The 19,729-nt window shown below is 44.2% G+C and overlaps 1 protein-coding gene across 10 annotated transcripts in view; it reads left to right on the forward strand.

Annotated features, from left to right (window-relative positions):
• Positions 1 to 19,729, forward strand: part of DYSF (dysferlin) — a 794,684-nt gene that overhangs the window by 156,747 nt on the left and 618,208 nt on the right. For all 10 annotated transcript variants that reach the window (XM_069205583.1, XM_069205587.1, XM_069205579.1 and 7 more), the window contains exon 3: positions 7,750 to 7,841. In XM_069205583.1, the coding sequence (XP_069061684.1) occupies positions 7,750 to 7,841 (92 nt within the window). The remainder of the gene's footprint in view (positions 1 to 7,749; positions 7,842 to 19,729) is intronic.

Below are 19,729 nucleotides of genomic sequence, written 5' to 3' on the forward strand. Positions count from 1 at the left end.
TGGTTTGGGCTTCCCCTAGGATCACTATTGCTTATTGCTATTTGCACTGTTTTCTAACCTTTTCTATGCCTATTTGTTTGGAGAATTGCCTGTTTAGTAATTTTGGTATTGTGTCACTAAAATAAAGTACCTTTATTTTTGTAACACTGTGTGTTTTTTTTCATGCGTGTAAGTGCTGTGTGACTAAAGTGGTATTGCAGGAGCTTTGCTTGTCTCCTAAATAAGCCTTGGCTGCTCATCCACAGCTACCTCTAGAGAGCCTGGCTTCTAGACACTGCCTACAGTTCACTAAGAGGGGATACCTGGACCTGGTATAAGGTGTAAGTTGATTAGGTTATCACCACACACCAGGCCAGCTTCCTACAGGCTCAAACAGATGGAAGGAGAAAACCCCAAATTGTTGAGGTGGTCCATATATCTACAGGGAAATATACTATACAGTGGAACATAGACCTGGGAGTAGCCACTGCAATGCAGATGGACTCTCCAGATATTTCCACTTAGACAATGAAGACTCATCTGGGCAAGGTTAGCCTTCTTGTCCTTCATTTGGGGCGGTTGTGTAGGAAAGTGCCCTCTTTCTTGGCATGGTTACCCCCATTTTCTGCCTGTTGCCAGTGTGTTTGACTGCGTTAGCTGGGATCCTGCTAACCAGGACCCCAGTGATTATGCTCTCTCCCTCCTAACTTGGTAACTGTGCCTTTTTCTTCCCACAATTGGCATACTGGTCCCCCCATGTAAGAGGTTTCTGCTGGGAGCACTTGCCCATCCCAACCAGTTCCAATTCACTCGGAAATCCACCTATGCACAATCAATCATGCACACAAGGCTATGTGTCCAACAGTGCCACAAAAGATCTAGATAAGAAAAACATGCAGCCCATTGTAATGTGATGGCTAAAACACAAGCATATCCTGCATAAACAAGTGTCATAGAGTTCTGTGTGGGACAATTCATTTCCTCTTTCACTGTAAATTCTGCTTCCTCAAGGGTGAGGCTTTTACCATTTGTTTTATTATTTCAAGTAATTCAAGCTTCTTCAATTGTTTGCACTGTTTAAGTGACACCTTGTGCATGGTGCCTGATTGCTTAGTCCTTTACTGGAAAAAGTAAGAAAAATAAACTTAAGGCCAAGATGTTGTGTGGTGACCTAATGACTCTCCCAGACCAGGGTTGTACAGAAAAAAGCACTAAATTTGGCTGTTATATTTTATCGCACAGCAGCAGAAAATCATTGAAAATTCATGATCTATGATGCATATTCATAAAAGTTAGAACAAACCTTTATTCAGCAGTATTTACATTTGAGTAACTTTAAGATCTCAGCCCTGGGACCCCTACTTGTACCACCTGTGATGTGTCCATGACATGGCTTCATTAAATTCCAGTATAATACAGCATCTAGAGAAGCTCCCCATTATTCAAAGGATCTGCCACCTCAGCAGAATATACAGCCTGCTATGGGGTATTACAAACCATGGGGCATATTTATCAAAGGTAGAAAGAGGAAAAACCCTCAAACATTGTTTTTTTGTGCACAAACATAACCCTGCTTGCAACGTGGGCTCTCTTGCACCATGGTGGACGGTTGCTTGTATTGGTGCGAGGCAGCCCTAAGTGCACCAGCGGAAGGAGAGAGCAGGAATGCAACACATCTTGGTGGATATGGTGCATTCCTGCCCTCTTCCTTTCATGCAGCACAGCACGATGTCTTTCAGCGTTGCATGAACGAATGATAAATATCGCGCTTTGATTACTAAATCAATAGCTTTCATTACTAAATCAATAGCTTTCATGCAAGAGAAGGTCTGCTTTTCTCCAAAAAGGGATAGTGCAGACACTCCTGACCAAGACAATCATAGGAAGAGGTGGATCACAGGGTAGATATGAGCAAGGGATGGAGCTATCAGAAGTAATCCATCACTTAGGAAAGGACTTGAACCTTATCTGCATCCACTCGACAGGAGGAAGAGGTCATTTTCCTTTCATTACAGATGAAAATGGCCTCATTCATTACCACTGCACAAGTTTATAATATGTGTCATTACAAGAGAATGGGTACATTTTGGAAAGCGTAGTTTTCTATGGTTCCTTTCCTGAGGATACCTCCTGGGTGGGTTTCAGGGTGAATTCCTTTCAGCGGTAAAGGTGAATTCCCTCAGGTCTTCTCAGGAAACCATTATTTCAGAGGACGCAGACCGAACAGATAAAAAGTTTAATGGGGCCATAAAAGAATCTTCTACGGTCTTTAATTTTGCATTATGAGGCGCCACATATTTGGCTTATGCTGTCCAGACTCTTTGGGACCAATTCACAAAAGTACACGTAGACCAAAAGTCTACGTTTATGACTTTCAATATTCCCAAAGGTAAGTTACGAGTAGTGTCTTTAGATCCACACTTGGGACGGAATCTCCATCCTCAAGTTGGAACCTCTGCCCCATTCTTCTGCACACCCAGAATGGAATCTCCGCACTCGGACGGAATCTCTGAACTCAGGGTTGATCTCCGCCCGTAGTGCAGAGATTCCACCCTAGTGTGGAGATTCCACCCTCGGTGCGGAGTTTCCGCCCCGATTGCGGATGTAAAGATACCACTCATAACTTTACCTTTGTGAAAACCGAAAAGTAGTAAAGTTAGAATTTTGGTTTAAACTTAGACCAAAAGCCTAACTTCACCTTTGTGAACCAGCCCCTTTCAGATTATTAAGTTTAAGCAGAAGATATGCTGCCCGGGACTGACTGTACTTCTTGGCTTTCCATGACAGAACAACAGGCCAGGTTTTTATCTGACCTATCGTTTGATGCCCTCTTTGCCAACCAGCGCCCCCGGCAGATATGTACAGCAAGTATACATCCTGAACAGGGCACTCACAGCACATTCTAAGGCGTGGCTTCCTAAGGAAAGGGGCACTGTATTTAGGTTAAAACTTGGTTAGTGACATGCTCAATTAATGCATCAAAGGGAACCGAAGGGTTTTAAGGAAGTACTTGGGATCTAATGAATTTCCATCCTAACAAATTTGTATTTACTGCGCCTGCTGCTCCACACGAGCCTGTGTGTGTAAACACATCATTTGAATAGAAACAGAAATAGTCTCTCGGCTGCTTGTATTTGTTTGTGGTAGGTAGGTTGCATTTCAACTGGCCTCTGAATCCACCTGTCGCTAAGTGAACATTCACCAGAACTTTGATCATGTAGCAAAATTTTATCTCACGAAGCATGTCGCTATGTGCCCGTCCTAGAAGATGCAGGTAGAGAAATGAGCGCCTAGTTGCTGGAGGTGGCGCCTTCTCAGGGTGTCCGCTTCCCAACAAAGGATCCCCCTTTTGCTAGTGATGGAATCCAAGGTAACTTTAATGCTCATAGTTTCAAACCAATTCTAAAATATATGTTTACGGGCACTAATCATGTGATGGCTACAAAAATACTTCATGGTGTCTGAGGAGCCAGGCGATTGTAGCTGACCAGACCACCTCTTTTACAGGCTCTGTCCAGGAAATACATCATGGATAATGGACGAGGCGGGTATCTGGTTACCCCTAGGATCCTGCTGGATAACATAATTCATCACTGTACTTTCAAATCAATAAACAGCAACTTTCGAAATATGTGCAAATCTTTCTGTCCAGTTTTTAGAAATATTCTGGACATATTGCGATCCGGTCATTACATTTAAATTTCCTGAAGGGTGAATAGTATGTACGAAGAGTAATATCATATTGAGGTTTCATCAATGTGTCTGGTCTCAGACACTGACACATTTAACAATCTTTAAACACTAGGGGGCGTATTTATGAGTTTTGCGTCATGCTTGACAACGCAACGTGGTACATGCGTGACGCAAACCTCTAAGTCAGATTTTTTAAGCCACACAAAGCCTCTTTGCGTGGCTTTGAATGGCTTAAAAAACCTGGAGTAATGCAACTTATCACAAATTGCTGCATTGTATTACTCTGTGCAAGGGAGGTGTTCCATGGGCGTTGCACGGGTGTTCCCACACAACTCCCATGGTTTTTTACGCATTTCCAGATTTACCAGGAAATATCTTTATTTCAGTTTGTTACCTTCTCTTTCTATCTCTGTGTGCTGCAGAATGCATCACACACAGATAGAGGAATATGCCTCTAACTTTTTTTTTTGTGCAGGAAGGGTGCCCTTCCTGCACAAAAACAATTCTGCATGCAACGCAGGCACCCTTGCACCATGGTGCACGGGTGCCTGGATTGGCGCTAGGCAGTCTATTTGGTGCCACCGAAGGGAGAGAGGACAGGAATGCGTTGTATGCCTTAAATACGACGCATTCCTGCCCTGTCTCAGTGACGCAGCGCAGTAGGTTGCCTTGCTGCACTTTGACATAAACATGGCCTCAGAGTCGTTGTCTCCTCTCCCGGGTGGTACGGGACAGTGCTCACTTAGTTTATATCTTACGGGTTGTTATGTGTCTTGTGAGGGAATGGGGGGTCCTCTCTTAGAAGATCTCTGATTCCCTTGGGTCTTGTTCGTACTTTATAAAACTCTCTAAATAAAGTAAATAATTAAATAAAAATAAACCATTGCCTCAGTCACCAAACACCTCCCTGAGCTTTGAGATACAAAGTAAATGATTTGTGGATTCCAGAAAAACACCTCGCTATAAATGATCAGCTTCGAGTGATGAGATATTATTATAGTGACGTGCAGTCTAGCTGAAGCGACAATGTTCGAGACCTGTCATTAAGGCTTTTCATCAGCTCTTACGCGCCCTCTCACTTCTCCTCTAATCCTTACATTCAGTAAACACCTATTGCTGCCTATGCTGAGTACATAGACATTATCTTTCCAATATGTTTACCTCAATGTGCCTAGAAGGGATCTTCTTGCGTATTGGTACTCTACAGATGTCGTGATTGGAGGCAGCCGCAAGTACCTCAATATTCACCTTCACCTCCTGAAATAGAGGATATTGGCTACTAACAAATAATTTACTCGTTGGTTTTACACCCTCTGCTTCTCCAATGCTGTACAGCAAATTTAAAAAGATAATTTAATTGTTAAATTTGCTGTAACCCTCAGAGTGTAGATACGACGTCTCAGCCTTGTATGAACATAGCCCACCTAGGCCAGGGCAACATTTTAATTACAGCGGAGCAATCAGAGCAATTTCAGTAATTTTCCATTACTTTTGTGATGCAAATTTTCTCAAAATTACGCAGTTAAGCCTGATTGCATAATTTAGGGTAATCTGAGGGGGGAAAGCCTACCGCAGGAGCGCTGGAACAGAGCCGGAGCAGCTGCTGGTTGTGTTGTGTTGCATTTTACTATTTTCTTTTTTTACGCTAAGAAAATAGTGCTAAATGCTCCTTGCATAATCTAACATAACTTGCTGTATTTTCATGTAATTACACTACAGCAAATTACAGGAGTTACATCCACCCTAATTCCACCACAACCTCTTTTTCATCCACATTACTTCATCGCATCGTCTGCCATATTCACCCATACTCCTTTCTGTGTTCGAAATCTTAATAATACATTTTACGCATCCCAAAGGCTCATTCCATCTGTACTCTCACCATCTCATCCACAAGGCATGCATATATATTGTTTGCATACTTTTATATTTTTTTATAATCACTTGAATTAATATGCATCATAAATCAATCCATTAGATATTTATATTGACAAAGGTTTGAGGCTGATGCCCACGGACTGGTTCAGAGGACAGTGAGCAAGACCTGGAATGAGAGTGTTTCACTTGGAGATAAAGACTAAGGCAGATATTTGGGCCTGGGTGTTGAAGTCCATGCTGTATCTGACTAGAACAGAAAGGGCCCCGGCACACCCCGAGGGGCGGCCGGGGCCAGTTGCCGGGGGAGGGCGAGGAGGCGGTCAGATCTCCCTTGGCCCCGTGGACACGGCGAAGCTGCTGCCAGGGGGGCTGTAACACTCTCTGCCGGAGAGGAGAGCCACCTGCCACCTCGAAGCCTTCCCAGCCGACCCAGAGGCAGTCGCGGCGCACAGCCGCGGAGGAAACGCGAGCAGAAGGCTCTTTTGAAGGGACTAAGCTTTCTTGACCAATGCTGTTGGCATTTAAAACAAGTTTCTTAACTTTTTGATTTCTGTGGACCTCCACGTAGTCATTCCTCGAGCCCGGGGACTCCCACAGAATAATTATGGGAATCCGGTGACCTCCACTGAGTCATTGCTGGAAGACAGGAACCCCGGCCTAAACACTGTTGATGATTTGAACCTCAAAACAGTACACAAAATATACAGAAGCTCGCAATTCATCAAGCAAATACAGACATTATGAAATATTTTAATTCTCATACAATTCACAAACAAATATAAAAAATAACCAAACTTTTAATTTTAATAGGAAGCTTGGAGCTTTTCTAAATTTAATTGAGGCCACTCATTGTTTATACAGTATATTCTGTTTGTTGCACTTGCCCTGCTCAAACGCATCAATCTGAGAATACCAGCCTTTGGTCTCCAAATTAAAATTCCTTCCTTTTAAAATTTGCAATTGTACATATTTCTTCTTTATTTATATACATTTATATTAATATGTTAATGTTATTTATTTTCTAAGCAGTCACGGACAGCTTGAGTTGCTTTTGCAGACCCCCAGGGGTCCCCGGACCACAGATTAAGAATCACCGAGGTGAAGACTTTCTTAGGTCACTGACAAGAATGATTGTTTTTACAAAGCAGGCACTGTAGAAGCTTGGCTGCAGATGTGATGTGGGATGAAGGACAGAGGTTGGGAGTGAAAAAAGGTTACATGTAACAACTTCATTGTCTTTGAAAATGTTCTCACAGCTGGCTAGGTTGAAGGGATGAACAGTCCATCTCAAGTTGGTTTGCACATTGGTGGATCATGGTCAGGCAAAGGGACTGACAACGTTAACTGAAATATCTTCTATTTTATCCAAGTATGTTAGAAATTAGGTAGATGTTTCACACGCAACTGAAGAATCCAGTTTGTTTTGTGGCTTTACTATTTCTCGCTTTATGTGCAGGAGCTTAAAGGTATGGAAATAATAAGTGAAAGCTATAGTCCTACAATGCATTCTTTGGGGTATTTTAAGCTGGGTTCAGTTCAGAGTGAGGCCAGACCAAGACCTGAATGTGAATGTTTGCATCGACATGTGCAGCTTCACAAGCCATTGCACATATGACGTGTGAATCAAAACATTGTCAAATGTGATGCTCCATCTAGGGACTTTCTCTAATTTCTCAATTTCCTTCAAGCTCCAGATTTACACTCAGTCATATTTTCAACTCTGTCCCAAGCCTCTTCCCATTTTAATCCTCATTTTTCAGGTCTGAGTATGATCTGTAAAAAATTATACTGTGGCTTCCAACTTCTTTGCTGTGTCTCCTATAAAAGCTTTGAGTACTCTAGATAGAAGACTTGTGGCACATGACTTTTCGCTACTACGCACAGCGGAGTCAGAACTATCTTAAGTGCACAGGATCTGATTTACAAACATTTTTCTGCGAGAAGGTGTGCTTACCTAGTTGCCAAGGTGTGGCTTACTCCCAAATTTCCAAAAAGGAACAGGCAACCCCCAAAAATATTTTTAATTCAGACAGCAATGCAAGATCAGTGAATAGAACTTCTTTACAAGTTGATGGTGTCTGCTTTAGGGGCCAGTTAGACTAGAGAGCAAACTAGTGATGATTGTGTCAGGTATCATTGAACCACAGTGTACATAGATTTAGATCCTTAAACTTGTGATTTTCTTTGTCTTTACTTTAGGGTTTTGAGTGGGATTTAAAGGGTGTCCCCTTGGATGCTGGCGCTGAACTTCACGTTGTAGTGAAAGATCATGAGACCATGGGAAGAAACAGGTAAGTCAAACCATTGTTTATTTGGTATTATAGCACACCTGAGAAGGATAATTTGCAGTAAGAAGCTGTCACTAAGGAATAGGTATTTTGTGGTAGCCAGTGGCCAACTAGACTGCCAGATGTTCTGATTGTGGGTCTGCAGTAATGGGTGTCCTCCTAGTATACTGGTTTAAAGTGGGGTCAGCGGCGCTATATGTGGCAAGTTCTAGCTTTTTTTAAGGAGCCCTCTTCGATTAGCTATGAACAGACCAACCGTAGCTTTAAGAGGATTTTTTAGACTAGCTGTTGTTGGGGACCATGTCTGTCTAAAAGTCTTGGTTTTCTGGGGCAAGTTACAGACAATTCCAGAAGTATCTTTTGTAGAGAAGAGGTCATTGCCTGAAACAGCATGGCAGGTGATTGAGTCAGATCAGACCTGTGTTGTCAGCACTTGGTTTCTTACAATTGTGCATTACACCCAAAAGAGTTGTGTCCTGAAAAATCAGAACAGAGAGGACTTTGCGTAAGGCTGGGTTTTGTTGCATGGCTCTAGCCTACTTCAAAGTAAAGCTTACCATGGGACCTAAAGAACATCTGGAAATGATTATCCAAGTTGATAAAAGATGCTGGATGGCCCAGCAGCATCCCCCTGCCACACAGTAGTGGACGGATGGGGGAGAGGTGAAGAGAAGGTGTTTCTGTCCATGTTGGATCTAGCTCTGGAGTAAGAGGGCATCTTTTCTGCCCCCTCTATTCTCACTGAGTAGCTGCTGACTAAGGCCCTTCCTGAGCACAGAGGTGACTAGGGCAGTAAGAGAGGCAATGGTCCTGTGTGGATAAACTACTTCTATCACGGTTGTTATTACATGGCCCAACTCCTCGGCTGAGCCTCCCAGCAAAGAGACTGGTCACCTGGAGGAGATAGCTTCTAGGGCAGGGAGTGAGAAACGATGTTTGTTGCCTGCTTAGGAGGGGAACGAGCTTTTCAATAAGTCAATTCCAACTGTTTTATTTTTCTTATTTTGACGTAGACACTAATGGTTTTTGCATGATATTATTTTCAGTTATTGTTTGATGTAAATATTATTTAATATACTATTGTACAATGACATTTTTCATTAAATGGTGTGGTGTTGTTGCTGGTGGTACTAAGTTAAGTCGCCATGGCCTACTGAATGAGAGCTGATTGTAATATAGACAGATAGATAGATAGATGACAGTCAGGTAGATAGATAGATAGATGACAGATAGATAGATAGATACATAGATAACAGTCAGGTAGATAGCTAGATAGATAGCTAGATGACAGTCAGATAGATAGATAGATAGATAGATAGATAGATAGATAGACAGACAGATAGATAGATAGATAGATAGATGACAGTCAGGTAGATAGATAGATAGATAGATAGATAGATAGATAGATAGATAGATAGAGAGATTGGTAGATAGATAACAGTCAGGTCGATAGATAGATAGATAGATAGATAGATAGATGACAGTCAGGTAGGTAGATAGATAGATAGATGACAGTCAGGTAGATAGATAGATAGATAGATAGATAGATAGATAGATAGATAGATAGATAGATAACAGTCAGATAGATGAATAGATAGCTAGATGACAGTCAAGTAGATAGATAGATTACACTTAGGTAGGTAGATAGATAGATAGATAGATAGATAGATGATAGATATATAGATAGATAGATAGATAGATAGATAGATAGATGACAGTCAGGTAGGTAGATAGATAGATAACAGTCAGCTAGATAGATAGATAGATAGATAGATAGATAGATAGATGACAGTCAGGTCGATAGATAGATAGATAGATAGATAGATAGATAGATAGATAGATAGATAGTTAGATAGATAGACAGTAGTTTACTTACTATCAATCAATCAATCAATCAATAATTTATAAAGCGCGCTATGTACCCGTTAGGGTTTCGAGGCGCTGGGGGGGGGGGGGCTGCTATCTTTCGAAGAGCCATGTCTTGAGGAGTCTCCTGAAGGTGAGGATGTCCTGGGTCTGGCGCAGTGAGGTCGGGAGTGAGTTCCAGGTTTTGGCGGCGAGGTAGGAGAAGGATCTGCCGCCAGAGGTCTTGCGCTGGATTCGGGGGACGATGGCGAGGGCAAGGTTGGCAGAGCGTAGTTGACATGAGGGAACATAGAAGTTGAGTTTGGTGTTCAGGTAGGCGGGTCCGGTGTCGTGTAGAGCCTTGTGTGCGTGGGTGAGGAGTTTAAAGGTGATCCTCTTGTCCACGGGGAGCCAGTGGAGGTCCTTCAGGTGGGGGGAGATGTGACATTGGCGGGGTATGTCGAGGATCAGGCGGGCGGATGCGTTCTGGATGCGTTGGAGTCGTTTGATGTCTTTTGTTGGGATGCCTGTGTAGAGTGCGTTGCCGTAGTCGAGTCTGCTACTGACGAGGGCTTGGGTCACTGTCTTTCTGGTTCCTGTTGGAATCCACTTGAAGATCCTGCGGAGCATTCGGAGGGTGTTAAAACAGGAGGATGAGACTGCGCTGACCTGTTTGGACATGGTGAGGGTGGAGTCGAGGATGAAGCCGAGATTTCGTGCGTGGCTGGCTGGGGTGGGTGGGGGGCCCAGGGCGGTGGGCCACCACAAGACGTTCCAGGCCGAGGGGGAGCGCCCGAGGATGAGGACTTCCATCTTGTCGGAGTTGAGTTTCAGGCGGCTGTTCTTCATCCACTCGGCGATGGATTTCAGTCCCTCGTGGAGGTTGGCTTTGGCGGTGAGAGGATCTTTGGTCAGGGAGAGGACGAGTTGGGTGTCGTCGGCGTAGGTGAGGATGCTGAGGTTGTGCTGGTGGGCCAGTTGTGCGAGGGGGGCCATGTAGACGTTGAACAGCGTTGGGCTTAGTGAGGAGCCTTGGGGTACGCCGCAGATGAGGTTGGTGGCGTTGGAGCGGAAAGGTGAGAGTCGGGCCCTCTGGCCGGAGAGAAAGGAGGAGATCCATTTGGATGCCGGCTTTGTGTAAGCGGGTTAGTAGGGTGTGGTGGCAGACTCGACTTTTATACTCGAGTTATAAAACGCAAGTTGATTCACAGGCCTTCCTCGCTGGTATATTGCTGTTACAAGAAGGTTGGCTGACTGTTGTGCAGTACATCGCTTTTTTCCAACAGCAGAGCCAGTCGTGTATACATATATGTATATATGGATACATAGATATAGATACATATAGCTGTTGCAGAGCAGGAACGGTATAGCTTGGTCCTGTATCTCAGGGTTCTGGTGGCATCATCAACCACGAGGCCGAAAGTCGAGTGGTTTGTAAATATGTTTTTATATTATAGGTTTATTTTTTTGCAGTTTGCTTGAAAATGATGTCAAAGAATGAACTCTTTGCAGTAAATAGAAGAAAAACATACTGAATCATGTAGCAAACAAGCCGTTGAAACTGCAAGTTGTATAGCTGCTAGAAAGAGCAGTATCGGCCAGGGGCAGAGACAGGGGCGCGGGGTGGCAGCTGGGGAAGGACAGAGACTGGAGAAGCAGGGCAGGAGAAATCATGTGATGGTGCTTAAAGTAAGTTATTGCTCATGGGAGGTATGCCCCGTGAAGTAACTGACACAGAAACAACAAACACTGGCAAAGCCAGTAGGTCTGACTGTATTGTGCAAAAGTAGACAACCTTCATGAGTGCATGCCTGTGAGGGCACAATGAAAAAGACTCATCAGCTTGCCAGTGCTTGTTTATAAGTGTATATGAATCGTTTTATCATACAGAATGTGGGTCTTGACTAATACATTTTTTAAAGGGCTGCTGCAGTGCAAATACAAAAATGATAGTAATGCAATTTCTGGTTTCTCTATACTTTTGAAATGTAAAATAGACCCTTGTGCATTGGAGTACAAGCTTTTCGCATCAATAGCATGCATAAAGTGAGAAATACTGCTCTAGGCGGAGCCAAAATCCACTCGCTGCAGATCTTCAAGCTTAAAACATTAATAACAATAGGTTTAAACAGCAGCTTTACTGTCAAGCCAGACCTAAAAAGTAATTGTGCACAGGAAAGGGAACACGTTTTTAGAAAGCCAATAGGTCTTGCCTTAACTGTCTTTGCCAACATAGTTTGCTGATACTGTGCGGCATCAGCTGAAAGAGAAAAAAGGCATGTTGTTGGCAAGGCTGCTCATTTCATAGGTGTAGTCATGCGTGATGATGTAGGGCCTGCATTCAAGATGATATGTGAACATGCATGTGTGAAGGCATATGTGTAATGCAAGTGTCATTTTTATTTTATTTACCGATCTAATAGGGAGGCAAGAGAGAGCGGGTGGGGGGAGGAGGGAAAAAGCAACATGGTGGGGGAGAAGCACATGAGAGCGAAGCAGTGCCTGGGGCAGGGGATTGTAGCGGGGGTGAAGTACATGTAAGAGAGAGCGAGCAGGACACGAGGGAGAGAGCAATACGGGGAAGCGAGAAGCACGAGAGAGAGAGAGACATGGAGTGGGGTGAGCTGGGGAAGTTTGACAGGGCAGAATAATACAAGAGAAAGCGCGAGCAGCACACGAGGAAGAGAGCAATACGGGGAAGGGAGAACCATGAGCGAGACAGAGACATGGAGTGCGGTGAGGTGGGGAAGTTTGACAGGGCAGAATAACACAAGAGAGAGCAAAAGCAGTACATGAGGGAGAGAGCAATACGGGGAAGGGAGAAGCATGAGAGAGACAGAGACATGGAGTGCGGTGAGGTGGGGAAGTTTGACAGGGCAGAATAACACATGAGAGAGCGCGAGCAGCACACGAGGGAGAGAGCAACACGGAGAATAGGGGTGGGTTATTTGCAGTGGGAGCACGAGTGACAGGGATGGAAAACGTGTGCACTCTCATGTAGAGCTTAACCAAAAAGTAAAGAGTAGTTCCCTAAAAGTGAGCAGAGGAAGGATAAAAGTCAACCAAACTAAAGGATGGTAGTGAGGCTATGCTCCAGAGGAGGGACAAACCCAAGAAAAGAAGGGCAAGCGAATGAATATGAAACTAGCAATTGAGAATGACAATAAAACCGTGCAATGGTAAGCGGCGGGCGGACTGTGAGTTTACTTTAGCTTTTGGGTAAGCTCACAAAAGGTCTTTCGCTGTCTGGTAGGCGAGACCAAAAAATGCAGCTAGTGGAACTGCTCCAGTGCTGAAATGGGTAACCACTTAAGTGCCTCCATGAAGTCAACTACGTCTGTTTCTAGTCACATACATTTGTTTCTAGTCAGCTACATTTGTTTCTGGTCAGCTACATTTGTTTCTAGTCAACTGCATTTGTTTCTGGTCAGCTACATTTGTTTCTGGTCAGCTACATTTGTTTCTGGTTCGCTACATTTGTTTCTAGTCAGCTGCATTTGTTTCTAGTCAGCTACGTTTGTTTCTGGTTCACTTCATTTCTTTCTGGTTCGCTACATTTGTTTCTGCTCAACTACATTTGTTTCTCACTTGCAGTAACTCAAACGACACTAAGTATACCAGTAGTGACAGATGATTGTGATTCATGAAATAAAGAGTCCTGTTTAAGGGCAGTGTGTACTCGAAGAAGAGCAGTTGAGTAAATCCTTGTTTTTAGGTTTCGCCTGTAAGCGTGTTTGCACACTGCTTGCGAAATCTATTGTTATTTAAAAAAACGTAAAAGGGGCTTAGAACCAGCCCATTACTTACCTGAATTTACCATTGGCTTAGTCCAACATTGCTCCGATTTACGTGCCTCTGATTGACCAGCACATCGTCCTGCTTCACTTCCTGTTGTATTCTTCGTCTTCTTCGCCATTGGATTGCCTCTGGACCTAAAACTCCTTCTAGTCACTTCCCATTGGACACTGGCCAGTGTCCTTCCTGTCTGGCTACGATGCTGAAGGCACTTCTTTTTTCTGTCTGCATGCAGTCTTCTTTCATCGTGACGTCTTCTTTCTTTGCTGCCGTCTTCTTTCTTTGTGACGTCTTCTTTCGTCGCTGCCATCTTCTTTCATCGTGACGTCTTCTTTTGTCGCTGCCGTCTTCTTTCACCATGACGTCTTCTTTCATCGCTGCCGTCTTCTTTCATCGTGACATCTTCTTTCGACGCTGCCGTCTTCTTTCTTCTCGACGTCGTCTTTCATCGCTGCCGTCTTCTTTCATCGTGACGTCTTCTTTCATCGCTGCCGTCTTCTTTCATCGTGACGTCTTCTTTCTTTGCTGCCGTCTTCTTTCTTCGTGACATCTTCTTTCTTCGCTGCCGTCTTCTTTCTTCGTAATGAACATTACCGACAAATCATCTCTTTCCACTTCCAGTAGGCTGCCTCCGCTTGAAAAGAGGAGCCCAATGTCATTTCGTCTAACCCCCAACCTGCACAAAGTGGTGCCCCGCTTCTTCACGTTTGCGCTTTGCACAACACCGAGGGGTGAGGTCATGTCCCTTCCTCTTGGAACCTTCACTTCCAGTGGGTGGGTGCCGGGGTGGCTGCTGAGGAGGTCTCCGTGCATCGTCCTCAGCTGGGGAGAGATCCACGCGTCTCCATTTCACGCAGCCTTGTGCGCTCATCCGAGCCGGCCCACCGCCTTCGTGGGAACAATGCCGCCTGTGTAAACCCCAAGTTTGCGGGCACATTCCACATGTTTGTACCAAACTTGTGCCACAGCTGTAACAAGCTGCTGGTGCTGCTCGTGTGCTCATGGGATGGGAGGTGGTTATGATGTCACGTCTGTTGATCAGAAGCATGGGCCTCAACACTTCAGACATCTAGGCTTTTGTGTGCTCATGTCTACGAATCAAAAGCAAAAGTTATAATATAATTTAAATATGTAGACATTAAAAAAAAAATCTGTCCTTTAGTATGGAAGCTTCATGAATGTTACTCTAAACCAGAAGCATTTCTCCCTCTCTCGCTGTCTCTCAGATGAGCTTGTAATGCATCAAAAACGGTCAATTTTTCCTCTAATTTGCCCCATGCTCCATGAATAGCTAATCCAATAATACGTGAAGAGGTGGTTTAGAGACTTTAAAAGCCAGTTTTACACAAAGTCTCTGGCCCAGGGAGCTCTAAAATGCACCACTTGCCACGCATTTTCCTGAAAGTATCCGTCCAGATTTCTAACAAAGCATCGTATTGCAAAAAAAAGCATATCATTTTCACAGACTGCCCGTAACTTAGCCCTGCCCTCCGTTGTCGTGGTGGATGGCTTAACGAACGGCATTTGATTGGGATTTTAGCTTTTCAGCAAACGCACAAAAGTTAATTTGACAATTTAGTTTCCCCAGCTGGAGTGTAAGGGAGGGAATCCTTGTGCTCTGATCCCAGGGGAGGGGCAGACAGATAAGAAGCAGGCCTTCTTGCCAGGGTGCCTCCTTCCTGAACTAATGGCAAATGTGGGCAACTGGTAAATCTGCAAATGTAAAGGGGAGTGAAGCCTGTATTGGCTTTAATGGAAGGAATCACTTGAAGCTTCCTGAGGGCAAATACATTTTCTTTTAGAGAGGTACTGCAAGGGTGTTCCAAGCTGAGCTGTGGAGTGTGTTGTGTTAATGGACTATTATAAAAAGTGTTTGCACTCGGTTTAGTCAGTATATTATTGAAATCTATAGTTTAGAAGCACTTTTATGTTTAACCAAAATTCATATACACATGTTGTGGCAGCCTATATTTTGCTGTGTGTAATACATATTTAAAATAATGACGTGCACATTCACAGTGCTTTCAGGGACCCCTGGATCTCATAGTACTAACAAACTTTGGCAAAGCCGATAGTTCTTGTCTATGCAAGAGTTATTGGCTTTGCCAATGTGTTTTAGCCGTGGCTAAAAGCTAGTGGCATAGAGCAGAGAGGGGGGGTGGAGTGTTGTATAGAGGAATGGCAAAGAGTGGAGTACAGTGTTGTGGAGTGGCAGAGTGTTGTGTTTAGGAGTGGCATACAATAGAGTGGCTGGCGTAGAGTGCATTGGCGTAGAGTGTTGCAGCACACAGTGGTGTGGAAGCATTGAGTGCAGCTGCATAGAATTCAGTGGTGTACAATGCAGCAACATAGAGTGTAGAGGCCCAGAGTGTTGCGTAGCAGAGTGCAATGGTGCAGAGTGGAAAGGTGCGGAGTAGAGTGGCATAGAGTGCAGTGGCACAGAGTAGAGTGGGGTACAACTGAGTGACAGAGTGTGCAGTAGTGTAAAGTGGTGTATAGTGCAGTGGTGTAGAGTGCAGAGTAGACTTGGGTGGCATAGAGTGGTGCAGAGTAGAGTAGCATAGAGTGGTGCAGTGTAGAGTAGAGAATAGTGCTGTGGAATCCAGTGGCGTAGAGTGGAGTGATGCAGAGTAGAGAGACATAGAGTGCAGTGGCATAGAGTGCATTAGTATGGAATGCAGTAGTACAGAGTATATTGCTGTAGAGTACAGTGGTGGACAGTGCTGTGTTGTTGAGTAGAGTGACACAGACAGCAGTGGCGTAGACTACAGTGGTGCAGAGTAGAGTGCAGTGGCATATTTGCAATTGTTTGGAGTGCATTGCCATAGAGTGCATTGATGTAGAGTGCGATGGTTTAGAGTGCAGTGGGGCAGAGTGGCATAGAGTGCAGTGGCATAGAGTACAGTGGCATAGAGGGCAGTGGCGTAGATTAGATTGTTTCAGAGTAGAGTGAAGTGGCATAGAGTGGGGAGGTGTAATGTAGAGTACAGTTGGGTAGAGTGGCATGAAGTGTAATGGTATAGAGTAACGTGGTGTAGAGTGCTATGGCACAGAGTGCAGTGGTGCAGAGTAGGTTAGAGTGATGTACAGTGTATTGGCGTAGAGTACAGGAGCATAGAGTTGAGTGTTACAGAGTAAAGTGCATTGGCATAGAGTGTATTGGCAGAGAGTGCAGTGGTGTACAACACAGAGTTACAGAGTGGCATAGAGTGGGTTCTGCAGAGTAGATTGGTGTGGCCTAGACTGGAGTGGTGTAACGTGCAAAGGTGCAGAGCGCAGTGGTGTAGAATGGAGTAGAGTGCATTGGCATAGAGTAGAGTGGTACAGAGTAGAGTAGAGAGGCGTAGCGTGAATTGCATAAAGTGGAGCGGTGTAGAGTGATTTGTCCCAGAGTGCAGTGGCATGGAGTGGTGTAAAGAGCAGAGGTGCAGAGTAGGGTGCAGTGGTGTGGAGTGCTGCAGAGTAAAGTAGGGTGGAGTATGCATGGTGTAGTAGCACAGTGTCATTACAGACAACATGCTTACAGTTTACAGTTACAATAAAACTATACAGTGCACAGATGATGATGTGTGGAAATTGCATCACCCAGTGCAATGATCTGTTCTAATCACATTAAGGTATTTGTGTGCAGCACAGTTCAGAATTAACAAAAATGTGCTTCATTTGTGTTCCTAATTCTGATATATTCTGAAGTCCTTGCACAGTTAATTTAAATGTTGTCATGTGATAGAAAACAAACCTCTTTCCTACCCCCAGTATCCAGTAAGATTGTCACATAAATCCTGTTACTTTGAAGTCAGAGAAAGAAAAGTAAACACCAAGTTCCCACTGAAGACAAATCCAGACATTTGACAGTGTTCTTTGAATGCACAGCAAATGTGATGAGATAAGAACACGATTTACAGTCCTTTTTTACAGAAAGGGAGCACTCAGAAGGATACTGTAAATCAGGTTTGGGCAAGGGAAGGGATGAACTCAAGTTGGATAGCTCAAAACATATAAAGCCAGCAAATTGAAAGCAACAAATGTGAGCTACAAACCACAAAGCCAATGGCAAGCAAAGGGCAGGATGCTTTCCCAGGGAAGCCCTCTGAATGTACTTAAAGTGGCAGCCATGGGATACTTTGTGGGGAAAGTCCAGTATTTTAGCCCACTCTGTATCTTGCAGAGGTTTGGCCATGTCAGTCTCCCAGATTGTATGGCAAGAAGCCCTGCAGTGGTCGCTGTGTTGCAAGAAAGGTCTCTACACCCATCTTATCAGTTTGCCACCAGTCCCTACCGTGTAGAGCTTCTGGCACACCTCGTGTGGGGTTAGTGATAGGTGGCGGAGATGAAATAGGGCATTTAATGATTGTTTGAGGTGTTTGTGAGTAAGGGGTTGACCCCGGTGAAGATGGTAGTCTGCCACAAGGGATTGGAAATCGAGTAACTCGCCGTCCACAAACAAATCTCCCAATTTTAAGACACCTGCAGCATGCCACTGGCGGAGTTGCCCCGAGCGCAGAGTAGGAAGGCCTAGCAGAGGTAGTGCAGGAGCGTAGGCTTTCCTTGTGTCAGTGAGTTTTTAGGTTCTAGCAAGGCAAGCGAAAGCTGGACAGGATAACCCCAGACAGTGTTCCCTAGAATGATCAGTAGGAAACCATGAGTAGTGCAAGAAGCTCTCCTTAAAGTCTTTACGGATAAACCCCATCTCATGCAGGGGGCGGCAAGACAGCCAGCGAGCCACCCATTGGAGCTGTGCAGCTAAATAATAGCGTTCTAAGTCCAGAAGGCCTAATCCCCCCGCAGTCACAGGTAGTTTTATAGTGGATAGAGCTACCTGCTGGCACCCCAGAGACCAAATCTGATGTGTGCTATTTCTGAAGAATGAATGATGGATGAGCAGGGGAAGGTTTGCAGAATAATACATAATCGGGTAGCACACCATCTTCATTAGTGACACGTGGTCCATTACTGAAAGTGGAAGAGTGGACCAAAAAGCAAACTGGGCTTGGAAGGACCATGTCGCTCTGCGCAGATTTCCATTGTGCGAATCAGTGGGGAAATGGTAGACATTAATCCCTAGGTATCGAAAGGTAACTGGTTCCCAGTTCAAACTGAGGTCTAGTTGTATATAAAGGAGAAAACAGTACCATATGTTAAAAAACACTAATTACGTTTTAAAAATGTTCTCATGGTCTTATTTTGTTTGTGAAATTTACATCCCAAATATTTTGAAGATTATCCGTGTACTTTACACTTAGGAATGGGCCAGATCACTGGGTTGGCTTATACTCAAATGCAAAACCATTTTAACACATGAGCAGAGTGGGCAATTGCCTAGCGCAACCTTGCAAGGGGTCTGGCCCCTGCTCACTCTTCACAAGCACGAACAGCGGACCACTGCACCCAGAAGAGTTTGCACCAGAAGAGTTTGCACCAGAAGAGTTTGCCAACCTACCTACCGATGCCAGGGTGGGTGGGTGCTGCTTCTTCAACCACTTGACGGTGCCTCTTCTGTTTCTCTCCTCTCTGTTAACTCCCCAGGTACAAAATACCTTCTGATACTGTGGTGGACTCACCTTGTCTGATTTTAAGAATTGCCCCACCTTGTTCTTCTCTTCCTTATTTACCCAGTTCTTAGCGACAACCCTTTGAAAATTTGCTTTGGATCTCCCATTTGATCTCGATTTAATCCTCCTCTTTTAATCTCTTTGATTGGTAGCCTGGGCTCCCAGTTCTGAGATAAATGTAGAGCCCTGCATGTACACTCGAGTGCTGTGAGACTACAGACAAGATGTGGATACCTCACACCCTGACATTAGGTGTGAGTGTTTCCCACACCATCTGTTCTGCCTCATTAAGTTGTTTTTTTAAGTTTAAAGCCCACTGGAGGTTGAGGTGAGCCAGATGTTTTTGTTCAACTTCTTTGAACTAGCATAATGTTACTTACCTTAATGTTTCCCAACTGTTTGCCAGTGGGTTTAAAATGTTTAGAAACATAATCAGAATTTTGCTGTTGCTTTTTCTTCAAGAAAGATCGGGTAGATTTGGGTACGAGCTTTGGCCTTGACACAGTCCTGAAGGGCATTGATTTACTACTGAACAAGATCATAATGTGGCACCTGAATGTAGGATGCAATCACAAAAAGACTGTAGTGAATAAATAGTGATATGTAGAAATAGTAAATACATTCACTGATAACGTAGTGGGGTATGGCTTCTCCTTGGATGTGTCTGTAAAACGTATCTTTGTTCTTGAATTTTTGTCC

This window comes from Pleurodeles waltl, chromosome 1_2 (genome assembly GCF_031143425.1).
Source record: "Pleurodeles waltl isolate 20211129_DDA chromosome 1_2, aPleWal1.hap1.20221129, whole genome shotgun sequence".
In the NCBI taxonomy this organism is placed as follows: domain Eukaryota; kingdom Metazoa; phylum Chordata; class Amphibia; order Caudata; family Salamandridae; genus Pleurodeles; species Pleurodeles waltl.